This window comes from Bombina bombina, chromosome 3 (assembly GCF_027579735.1).
Source record: "Bombina bombina isolate aBomBom1 chromosome 3, aBomBom1.pri, whole genome shotgun sequence".
Classification (NCBI taxonomy): domain Eukaryota; kingdom Metazoa; phylum Chordata; class Amphibia; order Anura; family Bombinatoridae; genus Bombina; species Bombina bombina.
In genome coordinates, this window is record NC_069501.1 from 887,134,198 (window position 1) to 887,154,714 (window position 20,517).

Sequence of the window (20,517 nt, forward strand, 5' to 3'; positions counted from 1 at the left end):
TATTTCACATGTGCTCTAGTTCAGATATCCTCAAAATCTGTCCTGTTAGGGAGGCCAGAGGACAGGTTTGAAAATCAGTGGACTAGACAAAATAAAAAAATTGTGAACTGCGTAGAATGCTGTCTTAAAAAGGACAGCCTACTCCAGAATTTGTATTGTTTGAAAAAGATAATCCCTTTATTACCCATTCCCTAATTTTGCATAACCAACACGGTTAGATTAAAATACTTATCTAATCTCTAAACTGTTCACTCAAAATGTTTCCACAGCTGAACATTTTACTCAAACGTTTTCTGACATGTAGATGAATGATCAGCACCTTAAAATAAAAAGTTAAAGTGACAGTGTACAGAGTATTATTGTTTTTTAATAATTTTCCATTGACTTATACCAGCCGCAGAGTATAAAATGTATTGAAAATAATTCATTTAGCTTTATTTTGTATATGAAATAGCATGATTGTTCTTTGTAACCACAAACACATTGAAATGGGCAGTATTGACATTTCCAGTATAGGTGGCGGTTCCAAAAGGCAAAGGCAGTTATGAAAAATGACAAAATAAAGGTAAAATGAACTATTCATAAACTATTTCATACACTTTAGCAGGTAAAATGGACCATGAGAAACATAAATTTCACCTTACACTGTGCCTTTAAGTAAGGTCTGTTTAAAGTGAATTACATGTTTGTGCAATGCTCAAGTGTCTGCAGCTCACTGGCTAAAAGGGACAACTCCCACAAAAAAGGCTGGTTTATTCAGCAGATGAGCATCCATTATTAAAAGGATATTAAACCTAAATTCATTCTTTCAGGTTTCATTTTTGGATAAGCACCTGGGTAGCGCTTGCTGATCGGCAGCTAAATTTAGCCACCAATCAGCAAGCACTACCTAGGTATTGAACCAAAATTGGGCAGGCTCCTAAGCTTACATTCTGGCTTTTCAAATAAAGATATCAAGAGAACAAAGACAATTGATAATAGTAGTAAATTAGAACGTTGCTTAAAATTGCATGCTCTACCTGAATCATGAAACAAAAAGGTTTGGGTTTCCCTTTAAAAGACTATGAAATATAGTAGAATTGCATAATAAACAAATGCATAGTAAAAAAAAAGACATTTGAAATACAGACATTTTAGAAAGTTAGTTCAAATTTCTTTCCCCTCTGCTTCATGTGATATCCATCAGCCAATCACAAAATGTGCATATGTTTAAAATGTGATTTTTTTTTTGCATAAGCTCAGTTGGAGCTGGTGCCTCAGAATGTTTGCATAAAAAAACAGAATTTATGCTTACCTGATAAATTACTTTCTCTTGCGGTGTATCCAGTCCACGGATTCATCCTTTACTTGTGGGATATTCTCATTCCCTACAGGAAGTGGCAAAGAGAGCACACAGCAAAGCTGCCCATATAGCTCCCCCCTTAGCTCCACCCCCCAGTCATTCGACCAAAGGTTAGGAAGAAAAAGGAGAAACCATAGGGTGCAGTGGTGACTGTAGTTTAAACAAAAAAATTTTACCTGACGTAAATGCCAGGGCGGGCCGTGGACTGGATACACCGCAAGAGAAAGTAATTTATCAGGTAAGCATAAATTCTGTTTTCTCTTGCAAGGTGTATCCAGTCCACGGATTCATCCTTTACTTGTGGGATACCAATACCAAAGCTTTAGGACACGGATGAAGGGAGGGAACAAGACAGGTACCTTAAACGAAAGGCACCACTGCTTGTAAAATCTTTCTCCCAAAAATAGCCTCCGAAGAAGCAAAAGTATCAAATTTGAAAAAATTTGACAAAAGTATGCAGTGAAGACCAAGTCGCTGCCTTACAAATCTGTTCAACAGAAGCCTCATTTTTGAAAGCCCATGTGGAAGCCACTGCTCTGGTAGAATGAGCACTCTCATAGGCCAAACGGATGATGCTTTTCAGCCAAAAAGAAAGAGAGGTAGCAGTCGCTTTCTGACCTCTCCTCTTACCAGAATAGATAACAAACAAGGAAGGTGTTTGTCTGAAATCCTTAGTTGCTTGTAAATAGAACTTTAAAGCACGAACAACATCAAGATTGTGCAGTAGACGTTTCTTCTTTGAAGATGGATTAGGACACAGAGAAGGAACAACTATTTCCTGGTTAATATTCTTGTTAGAAACAACTTTAGGAAGAAAACCAGGCTTGGTACGCAAAACTACCTTATCTGCGTGGAACACCAGGTAAGGTGAATCACACTGTAAGGCAGATAATTCTGAAACCCTTCGAGCAGAAGAGGTAGCTACTAAAAACAAAACTTTCCCAGATAACAACTTAATATCTATAGAATGTAAAGGTTCAAACGGAACCCCTTGAAGAACTGAAAGAACTAGATTTAGACTCCATGGCGGAGCCACAGGTTTATAGACGGGCTTGATTCTGACTAAAGCCTGAGCAAACGCTTGAACGTCTGGTACCTCAGCCAGACGCTTGAGTAAAAGAATAGACAGAGCAGATATTTGTCCTTTTAAGGAACTAGCTGACAATCCTTTCTCCAATCCTTCTTGGAGAAAAGACAATATCCTGGGAATCCTAATCTTACTCCATGAGTAACCCTTGGATTCACACCAACAAAGATATTTCCGCCATATCTTATGGTAGATTTTCCTGGTGACAGGCTTTCTAGCCTGAATCAGAGTATCTATAACTGACTCAGAGAAACCACGCTTTGATAGAATTAAGCGTTCAATCTCCAAGCAGTCAGACGTAGAGAAACTAGATTTGGATGCTTGAACAGACCCTGTATTAAAAGATCCTGCCTCATTGGCAGTGTCCATGGTGGGACAGATGACATGTCCACTAGGTCTGCATACCAAGTCCTGCGTGGCCACGCAGGCGCTATCAGAATCACCAAAGCCTTCTCCTGCTTGATTCTGGCAACCAGACGAGGGAGGAGAGGAAACGGTGGAAAAACATAAGCCAGATTGAAGGACCAAGGCGCTGCTAGAGCATCAATCAATACCGCCTTGGGGTCCCGGGACCTGGACCCGTAGAGAGAAAGTTTGGCGTTCTGACGGGACGCCATCAAATCCAACTCTGGAGTGCCCCATAGCTGAGTCAGCTGGGCAAATACCTCCGGGTGGAGTTCCCACTCCCGCGGGTGAAAAGTCTGACGACTTAGAAAATCTGCCTCCCAGTTGTCTACTCCTGGGATGTGAATTGCTGAGAGATGGCAGGAGTGATCCTCCGCCCACCTGATTATTTTGGTTACCTCCGTCATCGCTGATGATTGACGTAAGCTACAGTCGTGATGTTGTCCGACTGAAATCTGATAAATTTGGCCGCCGCTAGTTGAGGCCATGCCTGAAGAGCGTTGAATATCGCCCTCAGTTCCAGAATGTTTATCGAGAGAAGAGTTTCTTCCCGAGACCATAAGCCCTGAGCTTTCCGGGAGTCCCAGACCGCTCCCCAGCCTAACAGACTGGCATCGGTCGTTACAATGATCCACTCTGGTCTGCGGAAACATATTCCCTGAGACAGGTGGTCCTGAGACAACCACCAGAGAAGAGAATCTCTGGTCTCCTGGTTCAGCTGAATTTGAAGAGACAAATCTGCATAATCCCCATTCCACTGTTTGAGCATGCATAGCTGCAGTGGTCTGAGATGGATCCGAGCAAAAGGGACTATGTCCAATGCCGCTACCATTAGTCCGATTGTCTCCATGCACTGAGCTACAGATGGCCAAGGAATGGAATGAAGAGCTCGGCAAGTATTTAACAGCTTTAACTTTCTGACCTCCGTCAGAAATATTTTCATTTCTACCGAGTCTATCAGGGTTGCTAAGAATGGAACTCTTGTAAGAGGGGAGAGAGAACTCTTTTTCTTCGTTCACTTTCCACCCGAGAGACCTTAGAAAGGCCGATACGATCTCCGTGTGAGACTTGGTTCTTTGGAAAGTCGACGCTTGAATTAAGATGTCGTCTAAGTAAGGCGCCACTGCTATGCCCCGCGGTCTTAGCACCGCCAGGAGGGACCCTAGCACCTTTGTGAAAATTCTGGGAGCAGTGGCCAACCCGAAAGGAAGAGCCACAAACTGATAATGCTTGTCCAGAAAGGCGAACCTGAGAAACTGGTGATGATCTTTGTGGATAGGAATATGTAGGTACGCATCCTTTAGATCCACGGTAGTCATATATTGACCCTCCTGGATCATTGGTAAGATTGTCCGAATGGTCTCCATCTTGAACGATAGAACTCTGAGGAATTTGTTTAGAATTTTGAGATCCAGGATTGGTCTGAAAGTTCCTTCTTTTTTGGGAACCACAAACAGGTTTGAGTAAAACCCCAGACCTTGTTCTGCAATTGGAACTGGGTGGATCACTCGCATTGTAAGTAGATCTTCTACACAGCGTAAAAACGCCTTTTTCTTTGACTGGTAATGTGGAACCTTTCCCTTGGAGGAGAGTCCTTGCATTCTAGAAGATATCCATGGGTAACAATCTCTAATGAATACAACAAAAGCACAATCCCCTTGGAGTAGAAATGCAGACAGGGAGAGATATCAATGTTAAAAGTCAATTTATTATACTTGCATTAAAAACGTTAACAGCACAGATCATAGATCACAGAGTCCACAGCTGACGCGTTTCCTGCCTTACTGGCAGTTCATCAGAGCTAAAGACTAAGCCTCCAGCAGCTGCTTTAATCAGAGGTAAGTTGCCGGTATAACCAATCACAGGTAAAGCTACAGGTTAACTATTAGTTAGCCTAAATCGTAGCACATATGTTAAATACCACAATCTAACTCTGTCTAAAACATTGCTAAAAAAAAAAGGACATATTTAAAATAATTAATGAATTTCAACAAAGCTAGAACTGGCATACATATAATGTATCAATACTCATAATGGATATTTTAATTACAAAATGTGAGGAAGAAAGCACAATAAGACTTACAGTGAACAAAATAAAATAAAGCGCACAACATTATATATAAGATAAATGCAAATAATAGCACACTTTATGTCACTGTAAAGAACATATTTAGCCAAAACCTCATATTTCTAAAGGAAACATGGAAGCAAGCAATTTATATTATGATCTCAAGATATAAAATAACGACATGTTTAGATCGATACCAAGTATGAGCTAGCTGAGCTATGTAAGATGAGACATATAGATGGCAATATGAAGTGTTGCAATTTGAAGGGTCAAGTACAGTGATACCTAAGTATAGCTAAAGCACCTATAATACTTATTTATCTATCAATAAATAACTTTACATCACTTATTTTATTTATTCCTAATGGAAAGCCTGTTTTCAATGTATGTATCCAAAAAAATTCCTTCCTACTTAGGGCTTGATATCTATCACCTCCTCTCACTCCCAGGGATACTTGTTCTATACCCTGAAATTTAAAGTGATCTATTCTATTCTGATGTGTAAAACAATGTGTGAACAATCTCTAATGCCCAGGGATCGTGAACATCTCTTGCCCAGGCCTGAGCGAAGAGAGAGAGAGAGAGTCGCCCCCTACTAGATCCGGTCCCGGATCGGGGGCTACCCCTTCATGCTGTCTTGGTAGCAGCTGCAGGCTTTTTGGCCTGTTTACCCATGTTGCAGCCCTGGTAAGGCTTCCAGGTTGCCTTGGGCTGTGAAGCGTTACCCTCTTGCTTTGCCGCTGTAGAGGCTGAAGCGGGACCGCCCCATAAGTTACGAAAGGAACGAAAGTTAGCTTTATTTCTAGCCTTAAAGGGCTTGTCCTGGGGGAGAGCATGGCCCTTTACCCCTGTGATATCTGAAATAATCTTTCAATTCTGGGCCGAAAAGGGTCTTTCCCTTGAAAGGGATATTTAATAATTTGGATTTTGACGACACATCGGCCGACCATGACTTGAGCCAAAGTGCTCTGCGCGCCATAATGGCGAAACCTGAATTTTGTGCCGCTAACTTCGCTAACTGGAAAGCGGCATCTGTGATAAAAGAATTAGCCAGCTTTAGAGCCTTAATTCTATCCATAATCTCATCATATGAGGTCTCCGTCTGGAGCGATTCCTCCAGCGCCTCAAACCAGAAAGCCGCTGCAGTAGTTACCGGAAAAATGCAGGCAATAGGTTGGAGAAGGAAACCTTGTTGAACAAAAATTTTCTTAAGTAAACCTTCCAACTTTTTATCCATAGGATCTTTAAAAGCACAACTGTCTTCAATTGGTATAGTTGTGCGCTTAGCAAGTGAAGAAACAGCCCCCTCTACCTTAAGGACCGTCTGCCACGAGTCCCGCCTGGGGTCAGTTATGGGGAACATTTTCTTAAAAATAGGGGGGGAATAAAAGGGACACCTGGTCTATCCCACTCCCTAGTAACAAAATCTGCAACCTTTTTGGGGATCGGAAACGCATCAGTGTATACAGGGACCTCTAAGTACTTGTCCATTTTACACAATTTCTCTGGGACCACTAGGGTCACAATCATCCAGAGTGGCTAATACCTCCCTGAGTAATACGCGGAGGTGTTCCAGTTTAAATTTAAACGCTAATGAATCTGACTCTGCCCGACGAGCAATCTTTCCTGAGTCGGAAATTTCTCCCTCAGACATCAAATCCTTCACCCCCACATCGGAGTGTTGTGAGGGTACATCAGATAGGGCTACCAAAGCTTCAGACTGCTCATCATCTGTTCTTAAAAACAGAGCTGTCGCGCTTTGTAGGGAAAACTGGCAGTTTGGATAGAAAGGCCGCAAGGGAATTATCCATGACTGTCGCTAGTTGTTGCAAAGTAATAGGGGCAGACGCACTAGAGGTACTAGGCATCGCTTGAGCGGGCGTAACTGGTTGTGACACATGGGAAGAGGTAGACGGACTATCCTCATTCTCCTCAGTCAGAGAATCATCTAGGGCCACACTTTTAAGTGCAACAATATGATCTTTAAAGTGTATGGACGTATTAGTGCAATTGGGACACATTCTGAGAGGGGGTTCCACCATGGCTTCTAAACACATTGAACAAGGATTTTCCTTAGTGTCAGACATGTTTAACAGACTAGTAGTATACACAAGCAAGCTTGGAAAACACTTTAATCAAATAAAAAACACAATTTGAAAAAAAACGTTACTGTGCCTTTAAGAAATAAAAGAGCACACAATTTTACAAAACAGTGATAAATGCACCAATCTTTTTGAAATTTTTACAGTATGTACCTAAGGCTTTAATATGATTGCACCACAAGTTTCAGAACAATTAACCCCTTAATGCCCAAACCGGAGCAGCCTAAAGCCAACAACCGGTTAAGAACTACAGCACCTTGCCACAGCTTACAGCTGTGGCCCTACCTGCCCTTAGGGATCAGATTTGGGGGAATAAAGCTTCTTTTGGGCCCTCAAACAGCAGCTGGACCCTCCATGTGAAGCAGCATGAACAGACTTTCAATTCTAAATGCGCATCTGAGGCGCAAAATTAGGCCCCTCCCACTCCAGAGTTATGAGGCCTACAAAAATCACTTCTAAGTGACTAAATTTATGCCATGTGGATAATACCCCAGTAAAAACACCAAAGTGCTTAAGAAAAGTGTCACCAACGAATATTTCTTGAATAAATAATCGATTGCCCTGTATTAGTGTCAACCAGCCTATTTAACCCTGTTATGTAAGCATGCAATTCTATACTAAGTCTCAGAACATAGCTTACCCTCCCCACATGGGGATCCTGTCAGTCTTCTAGCATTATCTCAGTCTTGTCTAGAAAAAATTGACAGAACATACCTCATTGCAGTCAAGCCTGCAAACTGTTCCCCCCAACTGAAGTTTTCTGGTACTCCTCAGTCCTGTGTGGGAACAGCAGTGGATTTTAGTTACAACATGCTAAAATCATTTTCCTCTCAGCAGAATTCTTCATCACTTTTCTGCTAGAGAGTAAATAGTACGAACCGGTACCATTTAAAAATAAACTCTTGACTGAAGATATAAAACTACAATTCTAACACCACATTCACTTTACCCTCCCGTAGAGAGACCCTAGTGCTTAAAGCCGGCAAAGAGAATGACTGGGGGGTGGAGCTAAGGGGGAGCTATATGGACAGCTTTGCTGTGTGCTCTCTTTGCCACTTACTGTAGGGAATGAGAATATCCCACAAGTAAAGGATTAATCCGTGGACTGGATACACCTTGCAAGAGAAATGATTATGGAAATTTTAACACCGTAATTGAAATCTAAAGTTGATTAAAATTGTGTGCTCTATCTGAATCATGAAAGCTTTAATAAAGGAAAGCCATAGACATTTTGAATACTACACCTCTACAACTTTGTTACTGCTATAGAGACCTCAATAATTTGTTACAAAACATTATATTTAATTTGGAACTACTGCCTTTTTGACTTGTTTGTAAAGTTAAAACAACAAGTGATAGTCTATTACAGTATTATAAAAATACAAGAGGAGATGGGACGTGCTCTAAAGAGCTTACAATCTACAGTTGCTATCTGCCAGAGTTTATGGATCTAACAAAATTAGTTATACTGTTAATGTTTTCTTTATTGAGCAAAAACCTAAGAATTGCTCCAATGATCAATTCAATTACAATACTTAAAAGGGACAGTACAGTCAAAATTTAACTATTATGATTCAGAGCATGCAATTTAAGCATCTTTTAAATTTACTTCTATTATCAAATTTGCTGAGTTGTCATGCTATAGTTTGTTAAAGAGCATACCCAAGTAGTTTCAGGAGCTAGCTGGTGATTGGTGGCTGCACATATATGGCTCGTCATATCACCCAATGTGTCCAGCTAGCTCCCAGAAGCAAACTGCTATTCTACTGAGGTTAGTGCTGGTTATTCTAAGATGCCTGAATGCCCCAAAAATTAAGCTTGATGCTTAATTTTGGGGTCCCAGGCTCCTGCAGATTGTTGTCTATGACCATTTCTCTTCCTCTTAAAAACTCTAGAGCAGCGCTAACAGCTTTATTAGTCTTTGAAGGGTAGGCATCAACTTATTTGTGCGGCCCCAAACCCCTACACAACTCCCCTCTGTGTCTCCAGCCACCTCACAGTTAAAAAGCGCTAGCGCAGCACTGAGTTGCATAAAGCTATTCTTTAACAAAGGATGCCAAAGAACAAAGCAAATTGGTAAGTTTTTAAAATGACATGCTCTTTCTGAATCATGAAAGCCCCATTATTATTATTAATATTATTATTATTATTATAAGTGTTGCAAAATTGAAATCTATATTTTTAAACTGTGGTTTAATAATTTCTTTTGACTTGTAGATTAGGTTTTACACAGATTGAATTACATGGAAAACACCTTGATGTACACTACTATTAATCTACACAGTATAGTGGTTATCTTAAAATTATAGACCCGAGGAGGGCCTAGTACTCAACTGTAAAGGAGGAATTCTAAGATAAGGAAATTAAGAGGCACTAAGTGTAGCAATTCAGACACTGAAATAATGGACAAGCCATCATACTTTAAAGGGCTGTTTCACAGAGGAGCCATTAAAACAAAGACAATGGAGCATGTATGGATTTGTTCCATATGTGGTCCAAGGTTGGACAGTTTGTAAAGCTATGCTAAGATGTCAAATATTAAATCTATTGCTAAACATACCTGCACCTGTAGCTGTCTCCACTGTAATGCTGCTGTATGGTGGAGGAGATGCATCTGCTGTAGATGATGTAGAGGTTTGTGCTGCCTGAGAAACTAGTGTAGAGGTTGACGGCTGTTCTACAGTAGGGCCTTCTGAGGAATCATCCTCATTCAGGAGCTATTGCCGAGGGGAAAAAAAACGATTAACATCAGCAGGTCATACTCATCACAGAATTTTACTTCTGATTCCTAACATTTTTTATATTAGTTTACATGTTCCTTTATATAAACACCCTTGTCTGGCTCCTGAGCATGTAGCTGGTTACAAAATATTACTGTAGCTCCTAAATCTGAAGTGAAAAGCAGGAAATGCTCAATCATAATAAAATAATAATGAAACATATGACAGGGTGCCACTTAAAGGGACATTGTAGTGGGAAAATGACATGTTCTAATAAAGCTCACACTAAGAATCTATGGGCTAGATTACAAGTGGAACGCTAAATTATCACGCTCCTGCAAACGGGCATCTAGGTGTTTAACCCCTTTGCAGAAGCTACACAGAGTTCCAGGGTGAGAAGTGCAAAAAAAATAATATATGTGCCAACAAATTTAATCATGTAATTTTTCCACGACAATGTACCATTAAAGATGTTAAATATATTCTTGCTTAAAATAGGTAATTAAAATTGTTTAAACTGATTATATATCTGTGTATGTATATACCCTAAGGCAGAACATACAGTGATGTGAGATGTCATCACAGAAAATGCAGCATGTCTGCAGAAAGAGCAGGACACATGCACTGACTGTTTTTTTTTCACTTTGCAGCTGCATCAGGCTGTTCTCTTCAAACAGCACTGTGCTGTGGCTGAACTGTGAATTTTCCTTAACACAATGCATCTAGAACAAAGTGCTGTTTGAAGAGAACAGTCAAATATGGAGTAGCAAAGCAGCAGTGCATTTATTATTGTTTTTCACAAGACATTTTAAAAACTTAACAAAATGTCTTTTTCTTTGCAGCTAATTTGCAATGCAATTTTTAACTGCTGCACTATATTATAAAACTTGATAAATTTCTTTATTTTCCAATTAATCAACACATAACAATATCGAACGGGTGCTTTGGTGTCACTGCCTAGTTTAAAATTTTATTTTAAAATGATCTGCAGAAAAATGTTCACTAAAACAATCTCATCGCAGAAAGTGGAGAAAAGTTCTGCCTCTGGGTGTGTGTGTGTGTATATATATATATATATATATATATATATATATATATATATATATATATATATATATATATATAGTATATATCCTGTGGTGCACTCTCACTAGTCTTATCAAGTGATACAAACTTGTACTATTAATCCATAGTGATACCACCATGTTCACCCCTTCATCAGCCTAACAATTGTGCAAAAACAAACATTATATAGTGTCTGTAGCCCCTACCACTGACCAAAAAAACGCAAAAGGGTTAGCATAGCAATGCAATAACAAACACATCATCATAGCATACATCAGAGTTTACACAAAAAATAATAAAAATATCAAAATAAAAAGGTGAGCCGAATTCATAATATGAAAAGAGTTTTGTGTAACTCACTAAAAATGATAACTGTGTAGGTAAGAAGGCAATTTCATCAACAGGACCTAATGGGGAAAATAAACTAATAGATTATCATGCTACTTGAACAAATGGCCAAATGTAACCTTATGTGTTGGCGCAAGTCTAACTCATAACATGAGCGTGTACCCGCATAGTGTGTGTCTCCCAAACACCATCTACTTACTTGCTGTGTATTGTAGTATGTTGGTAGAAAGTGCGTTGTGTATCCGGTATACCTCAAAGAGAGGGGCGGAGATGGGTGTGTCAAAGTCATCATGACATCAATGACACGCCCCAAAATATACGAGTGTGTCTAACATGTAAACAAAGAGGCATCAGCTTAATTGATAGTTATGTGTGGGGACTATGGTGCTCTAGCTATCTATAAATAAATGTGACTAAATCACACTAACACCCAAAGGGATGTGCTGCGGTATATTATAGACACGCCCCCCAAGGGACAGAAAGTATAAGTAATGTGGATCTGTATGGGATACAGGGTAACCTATGTGTGTATACATGGCAACATATGAGGATCATGACAGAGGCAACCCATACGTCTAACTCCACGGTGAAACATAAAATGATAAGCTTTTCTTACTACAGAGACACATGTAGACTGTGTATGAAACATGGCTGCGTACAAAGCAGAGCAAAGAATGGGCAAGAAGAGTTGCAACATCATATGAAATAACAAATGAAACATTCTATCTATGTAATATAGTTACTAGCTATTGCACACACAACCATAAAGGCAGATCCTCTATAACATAACATGAATAACAAATGAATAGGTTGCTCAGACCTTAGATTCAATAAAAATCTAAAAAAAAAATAAAGATAACAAATAAAAATAAACGTCAAAACAATCAGGTGATAAAATAATCAGAAAACAAGAATACTGGAAACATAATTTTACTAGAAAAATAATAATAAAAGTAAACCAACTATAAGTCTAGAAAATGCAGTGACTCAGACACCTTAGGAGCTAGAATGGGAACCTAAATCTAAAAGGCAGGTAGATGCAAACAGGCATATCTAAAAATATCAAAAAGTTAGGGGGAAAAAAGAAATCAAATACTTTTCAAGCTCATCTTAGAGATGATCCCAAAACAAAAAAGGAGGGGGGGGGATGGGGGGGTTGTTTGCACAGTTAGTTGTATAGGTCATGTATATATAGCAAGAATAGTGTTACAGGAAACAATTATTATTATTATTATTATTATTATTATACTTTATTTATTAAGCGCCAACATATTCCGCAGCGCTGTCCATGGATACAAATTATTTAAATAAAACAATACAAGACTTGTAAGATACAGGACAAAATTTACAAACACATACAGGAGGGATTGAGGGCCCTATTCCCGTGGGAACTTACAATATATACATACACACACACATACACAGTATATATATGTATATATATAAAAACATTGTAGATGCAGTTAAGTTGACCCAGTAGCAGAGGGGACTGCAGTTTTAGCCTTTTTGGGAGCCGTGCGGTTAACTGCATCTGCTATGTATTTGAGCCGTTTCTCAGAGGAGCAGGAGATTGTGTGAGAGGTTCCATAATGTTTACATACCCTAAGGGCTAGATTTATTAAAGCCATACTCTAATATCGTCCAAAATAATGCATACAAACGGATCCTCATATTTATCAAAGCAATCTGAAAGAAACTTCTTCGCACTCCACTTGCATTCGCCTAGGCGCACAGGCGCGCTCCCAAGTGCACCAATATACATTAGTAATAGGCGTAATTTAACAGCCCGACCTACAAATACGCCCAGTTGCTTATTCATCATTGCTTTGCGCCGATAATTTCGGCTGTAATTGCGTGTTGTATATTTCGCCATTCAGACTGAGTCGAACACCATTATAATACATGCTTTTACATCTTGTGATGCAGTACTTTACTCTTTTAACTAATTTTTTAAAAGTTCAGCGCAAAGAAGATACCGTTATTCCCAGTAATTTGCGCTTCCACAGCCGCATATGGTACTAAAAGTTTTATATGTATATATCGATATATTGATATATTTATTTTTGTGTCAACATATGGCACAAACAGCACAGAAACATTGTGTAATATAAATATTAGCTAAATAGTTACCTAAAAAACGTTTTTTTAATAATCAAAACATGGTGGCGCAAATATTTATACTGATGTACTGTGATAAATAGGGAGTAAATAGGGAGTAAATGCTTTTTCCGACAGGAGCAATTTATCATTATTACGCCCCAGCTCGCCTGCGCAAAGTTGTGTCTATTTTTTTGATAAATTTAGGCGCACATATGCGCCTCTCCGGAGGTGAGCTGGGGCGCAGTTACAGGCAAAGAACATACAAAGTTCGCCTAGCCTTTGATAAATCTAGCCCTTCGTTTCAGACTACAGACGTCCCTAGGGGGAAATATAAGTGGCTTTCTCTCCTGTTCATTTCTGCATGGGCTCTGCTTTTAGACTTCTAGATAGATCGGCTGCTGAGAACAGAAAGTGAAAGTAAAAACAGCAATTTTACAAATGTGTGCTAAAAGCAACCACTAGATGGAGCCGTTTTGCAAGAAATCACAAACAAATCAATATTACAGCCACTTCTGAGGATTTTTTTATTTAGGAACAAATCGCGAACTCTCTCTGTTTTAAAATTGCGGCGATTAATCGCGGTTTTAAATCGCATATGCGATTAATCATGCAGCCCTACCTAATACTTTTTCTTTTTTAGGGGTAACTACCAGGTCAGAAAACACACAGGGCCGAGGTCGCACCAAAGGAGGGGGAACTACTGCGGGCGGGAGACCGCCCCTACCACTGAGACAGTGAACTCTGATATTGTGATCAACATTAGTAACAGAGAACTGGACAGAGCTGAGATCAGTCTACTTAACAAAGGACTCACTTTCATTCCCACCTTCAAGAATGACAACTTTGATATGTTTCTGGATACACATAAATTCCAGAGAAATCTTAAACTCAAGGAACAATTTGGGGACATTACAACAGAAGTTGAGACCAAGAGATTTAAACCAAAAAGCAGTTTCGAACCTATAAAACAGTGGATCAAGCATCAAAACTTACACTAGGCTGATCTCCAATGACTCTGAAAGAATTACAATGGATGGATATAGCCCAAATCTCACCAAAGGTAAAAGACAAGCACTGAAGTCACTAGCTAAGGACTTAAGCATTGTGATACGGCCGGCTGACAAAGGCGGGGCCATTGTACATTGTACTAATGGAATACGACCAGTACAGAGATGAGATTCTGAGACAGCTAAGTGATAAAATTACTTATAAGAAATTGACATGGGACCCGACCAAAGATTTTAAAAAAAGAGATTGATGTCCTATTGAAAGACGCATTCAACAATTGGATAGACAAGGATGAATTCACACACCCAATCCACCCTATCCTTTACACACTGCCAAAGATACATAAGGATCAATTGACCTATTGTGTCAGCAAGAGGCTCCCTGCTCCAACCTTTGGCTCAATTTACGGATTCCTTAATACAACCACTGGTTAAATGGATGAGCTCCTATATTAGGGACTCAAGCAACCTGATCACACTACTGAACTCACTGGAGGAAACCCATAAGGACGACATACTGGTGACTATGGACACAAGGAGCCTCTACACTGTTATCCCGCATACTGAAGTTATAGGTGTTATAGAAACAGCATTAACCCATAACCCCTATATAGGAACACCCATTACGTTCATTCTGAATCTAGTAGAGAAGTGTCAAACTCAACTATTTTCGCTTCAAAAAGAACTTTTACCAACATCTGATGGGGACGGCCATGGGGTAAAACGTGGCCCCTGCTTATGCTAACCTATTTATGGAACAATTTGAAACAGTGACAATGGATCTATATAACCATAAAAACATCAAATGCCACAAAAGATACATTGATGATGTATTCTTTATCTGGCAAGGACAGGAGGAATCACTGATTACATGGGTTAACCAACTAAATGACAGAGTATCCCCGATCAAGTTTGAACTAAAAGTATGACCATGATTATATTGATTTCCTTGACCTGAGAATCTACAAGAAACAAGATAAATTATATACCACTCTCTACACAAAACCAACAGATAGAAATTCTCTACTGCAAGCCACCAGCAACCACCCACCCCACACTCGTAAGGCTATCATCAAGTCTCAAATGATGAGAATGATGAGAAACAATACTGAGACAATTAACCAGGAAAAACAGCTGGAGATGATGGGCAATAAGTTTCTCCAAAGCGGCTACAGGAACAGCCTAATCAGAGAGGTCATACAGGAGATCACAACAAAGCCCAATGAAGCGAGGGTCAGACTGAAAGATGATAATAAGACACTGATGATCTTCACGACCATGTACAACTCCGGGAAGAAGGAACTAGCTCATAACATCATAGAAAGATGGGAGATCCCGGAGACAGATAAGACCCTACCATTTAGCCAGATGGACCCACCAATTATGGGCTACAAACGTGGAAAGAACTTGAGAGATAGCCTGATGCTCATGGACCCACAGCACTGCTACCAAAAGCAACAATGGCAGAAGAAGAAGAAGAAGAAGACTGGCTGCTTCAGGTGCACAGGCTGTACAACTTGCAACGCGATGATTCCATGCAAAATGTTGTCATCCCCATACCACTAGAAAATTTACCATCAAATACTTTATGACATGTACCACAAGTTATGTGGTTTATCTACTCAGCTGCTGTATCAGACCAACCAGTAGCGAGACATTTCTTGCAGGCAAAACAAAGTCACTGATTTGCAGTTTATCTTGATAGATCATGTCCCCCCTTTGAAAAGAGGGGGAGGCCGGGACAGAACACTTCTCCAATCGCCTTGGTACTCTACATCCACATGGCCTTAACATGTCATATGACTGGCAATATTTCCTATGAACCCAGGACCTATGGGTGAGTTATATACACTATCCTATGAGTTAGGACTTAGGGTTAGAGTACACCCTGTCATAATGGGATGTACACTAGGTCTGACCTAATAATTATCATAATAAAGTATAAGTCTGCTGGCCTGATATGGATGTAATACATATGATACACATGAAATAACTTTGATGACCACATAAGTATATACCTCTATGATATGACTAACATACCGTCGACTTGTTTTGCCCCTACTCACATTTGAACCGTTACTAACACTGAGACCTTGGATAACCTTTAGCTATGTGTTTCATATCCTATGCACATGATGATCATATATACATAATTATACATCCTCGATATTACAACTATGATTATGATTTTGATTGCCACTTGTTAACAGTAGACCAATGATATGCAAATAGCAATGAGGTCTTGCTGCGGGAGCTAGTCGCATACCCTGGCACAAAATCATCGGGACAAACTTAAGTGCCTGTATATACCATGATTGTCACTTGCAAATAGACAGACCAAGGATTTTTCATGAGGTCTGAATATAATAAACCCCTACTTCTGGGGTGGCCCATGGTGGTGTATTGCATTACTGTGTGATATAATAACATTGATTTTGTTTCAAACATATTACGAAAATACGTATTACACAGTGATTATTTACAGCTCTCTCTTACAAATGACGCTGTACATACAGCGATTACACGCTAGCAATCTCACGCTGTACGCTAAGCTCTGTAAACTATTGCACCCAAATTTTTACACTGTAGAGGCTGCCGTACAGCAATCATACGGCCACAGGGCAAGGCTGCAATCTACTCAGTAGGTACCCACAGAGCTGCTTCCTAAGGTGATATAAGCTTAAACGCAGGGATCAATGTAAGGGACTTGTTTGTCTTTTTGGAATCATAGTACTGTCTTCTTTCTATCGGTTCTAACTGTTGTGATTAAAAAGGGAAAAATTCTGGCTAAGTAACCTTTTGACAATATTTAATTGATAGATATGTGCTGAGTTGCTGTGGACATTACCCTAACTCCCCCCCCCCCCCCTCACGTATTCCCACATCCCTGTTGGCCTTGTATCGCTGGGGAATCCAAGTCCTGCAAACCCAGAAATGACGGGTTGCAGCAGAAGGCTTCAGGGAGCTGGATTGGGGGGGGCCTAAGTACCAGTATTTAAAGCACTCAATCTCAGCTCCCTTAAAAGGGCGATTAAACATTAAATACATTTTATAAACATAGTATTGTGGTTATTCCCCAACTCCCTCTAGTAAAAGGTGCTGTCATGTTGAAATCTAGCATTCCAGGGACGACATGTGTGCACATGTGCAGCAACTCTCTTTTAAAGTACCGGCAGTGTAACCTAGGTTCCAAAATGACGGCAGCTATAATTAGAGGAAGGTGCATTAAAATGTATTTAGTGCTCCCTTTAAGCCCAAGAAATAAAAAAGGTCTAGAAACCACCAAAACTCTTACGCCTAGATTTAGAGTTTGGCGTTAGCCGTCAAAACCAGCGTTAGAGGCTCCTAACGCTGGTTTTTACCGCCCGCTGGTATTTGGAGTCAGTCAGGAAAGGGTCTAACGCTCACTTTCCAGCCGCGACTTTTCCATACCGCAGATCCCCCTACGCCAATTGCATATCCTATCTTTTCAATGGGATCTTTCTAACGCCGGTATTTAGAGTCTTGGCTGAAGTGAGCGTTGACAAAACTCCAGCCGCAGAAAAAAAAACAGGAGTTAAGAGCTTTTTGGGCTAACGCCGGTTCATAATGCTCTTAACTACTGTGGTCTAAAGTACACTAACACCCATAAACTACCTATGTACCCCTAAACCGAGGTCCCCCCACATCGCCGCCACTGTATTAATTTTTTTAACCCCTAATCTGTCGACCGCACACCGCCGCCACCTACGTTATACTTATGTGCCCCTAATCTGCTGCCCCTAACACCGCCGACCCCTATATTATATTTATTAACCCCTAATCTGCCCCCCACAACGTCACCGCCAGCTACCTACAATAATTAACCCCTAATCTGCCGACCGGACCTCACCGCTACTATAATAAATGTATTAACCCCTAATCCGCCTCACTCCCACCTCAATAACCCTATAAGAAATATTATTAACCCCTAATCTGCCCTCCCTAACATCGCCGACACCTAACTTCATGTATTAACCCCTAATCTGCCGACCGGACCTCACCGCTACTCTAATAAATGTATTAACCCCTAAAGCTAAGTCTAACCCTAACACTAACACCCACCTAAGTTAAATATAATTTTATTCTAACGAAATAAATTAAATCTTATTAAATAAATTATTCCTATTTAAAGCTAAATACTTACCTGTAAAATAAACCCTAATATAGCTACAATATAACGAATAATTATATTGTAGCTATTTTAGGATTAATATTTATTTTACAGGCAACTTTGTATTTATTTTAACCAGGTACAATAGCTATTAAATAGTTAATAACTATTTAATAGCTACCTAGTTAAATTAATTACAAAATTACCTGTAAAATAAATCCTAACACTACACTATCAATAAATTAATTAAATAAAATACCTACAAATAAATACAATGAAATAAACTAACTAAAGTACAAAAAATAAATAAGAACTAAGTTACAAAAAATAAAAAAATATTTACAAACATTAGAAAAATATTACAACAATTTTAAACTAATTACACCTACTCTAAGCCCCCTAATAAAATAACAAAGGCCCCCAAAATAAAAAAATGCCCTACCCTATTCTAAAATTAAAATAGAAAAGCTCTTTTACCTTACCAGCCCTTAAAAGGGCCATTTGCGGGGCATGCCCCAAAGAATTCAGCTCTTTTGCCTGGGAAAAAAAAACATACAATACCCCCCCCAACATTACAACCCACATACCCCTAATCTAACCCAAACCCCCCTTAAATAAACCTAACACTAAGCCCCTGAAGATCTTCCTACCTTATCTTCACCACACCAGGTATCACCGATCGGTCCTGGCTCCGATGTCTTGATCCAAGCCCAAGCGGGGGGCTGAAGACATCCATCCTCCGGCTGAAGTCTTGATCCAAGCGGCGGCTAAAGAAGTCCATCTTCGGGCAGAAGTCTTCATCCTATCCGGGCAGAAGAGGACATCTGGACCGGCAAACATCTTCATCCAGGCGGCATCTTCTATGTTCTTCCATCCGATGACGAGCGGCTCATCTTGAAGACCTCCAGCGCGGATCCATCCTCTTCTTCCGACGACTAGACGAATGAAGGTTCCTTTAAAGGACGTCATCCAAGATGGCGTCCCTCGAATTCCGATTGGCTGATAGAATCCTATCAGCCAATCGGAATTAAGGTAGGAAAATTCTGATTGGCTGATGGAATCAGCCAATCAGATTCAAGTTCAATCCGATTGGTTGATCCAATCAGATTGAGCTCGCATTCTATTGGCTGTTCCGATCAGCCAATAGAATGTGAGCTCAATCTGATTGGCTGATTGGATCAGCCAATCGGATTGAACTTGAATCTGATTTTAATGTTGGGGGGGTTGTATTTTTCTTTTACAGGCAAAAGAGCAGTTTTCTTTGGGGCATGCCCCACAAAAGGCCCTTTTGAGGGCTGGTAAGGTAAAAGAGCTTTGAACTTTTTTAATTTAGAATAGGGTAGGGAATTTTTTTTATTTTGGGGGGCTTTGTTATTTTATTAGGGGGCTTAGAGTAGGCGTAATTAGTTTAAAATTGTTGTAATATTTTTCTAATGTTTGTAAATATTTTTTTATTTTTTGTAACTTAGTTCTTTTTTATTTTTTTACTTTAGTTAGTTTATTTAATTGTATTTATTTGTAGGTATTGTATTTAATTAATGTATTGATAGTGTAGTGTTAGGTTTAATTGTAGATAATTGTAGGTAGTTTATTTAATTAATTTATTGATAGTGTAGTGTTAGGTTTAATTGTAACTTAGGTTAGGATTTATTTTACAGGTAATTTTGGAATTATTTTAACTAGGTAGCTATTAAATAGTAAATAACTAATAGCTATTGTACCTGGTTAAAATAAATAAAAAAAGTTGCCTGTAAAATAAATATTAATCCTAAAATAGCTACAATATAATTATAATTTATATTGTAGCTATATTAGGGTTTATTTTACAGGTAACTATTTAGCTTTAAATAGGAATAATTTATTTAATAAGAGTAGGGGGGTGTTAGTGTTAAGGTTAGACTTAGCTTTAGGGGTTAATACATTTATTAGAGTAGCGACGAGGTCCGGTCGGCAGATTAGGGGTTAATTATTGTAGGTAGCTGGCGGCGGCGTTGTGGGGGGCAGATTAGGGGTTAATAAATATAATATAGAGGTCTGCGGTGTTAGGGGCAGCAGATTAGGGGTTAATAAGTGTAAGGTTAGGGGTGTTTAGACTCGGGGTACATGTTAGGGTGTTAGGTGCAGACTTAGGAAGTGTTTCC

General features: G+C 39.5%; 1 protein-coding gene across 1 annotated transcript in view; it reads right to left on the reverse strand.

Moving 5' to 3' along the window:
• NDFIP2 (Nedd4 family interacting protein 2) overlaps positions 1 to 20,517 on the reverse strand; it is a 259,390-nt gene that overhangs the window by 230,571 nt on the left and 8,302 nt on the right. The window contains exon 2 of the mRNA XM_053707849.1: positions 9,565 to 9,721. Within this exon, the coding sequence (XP_053563824.1) occupies positions 9,565 to 9,721 (157 nt within the window). The remainder of the gene's footprint in view (positions 1 to 9,564; positions 9,722 to 20,517) is intronic.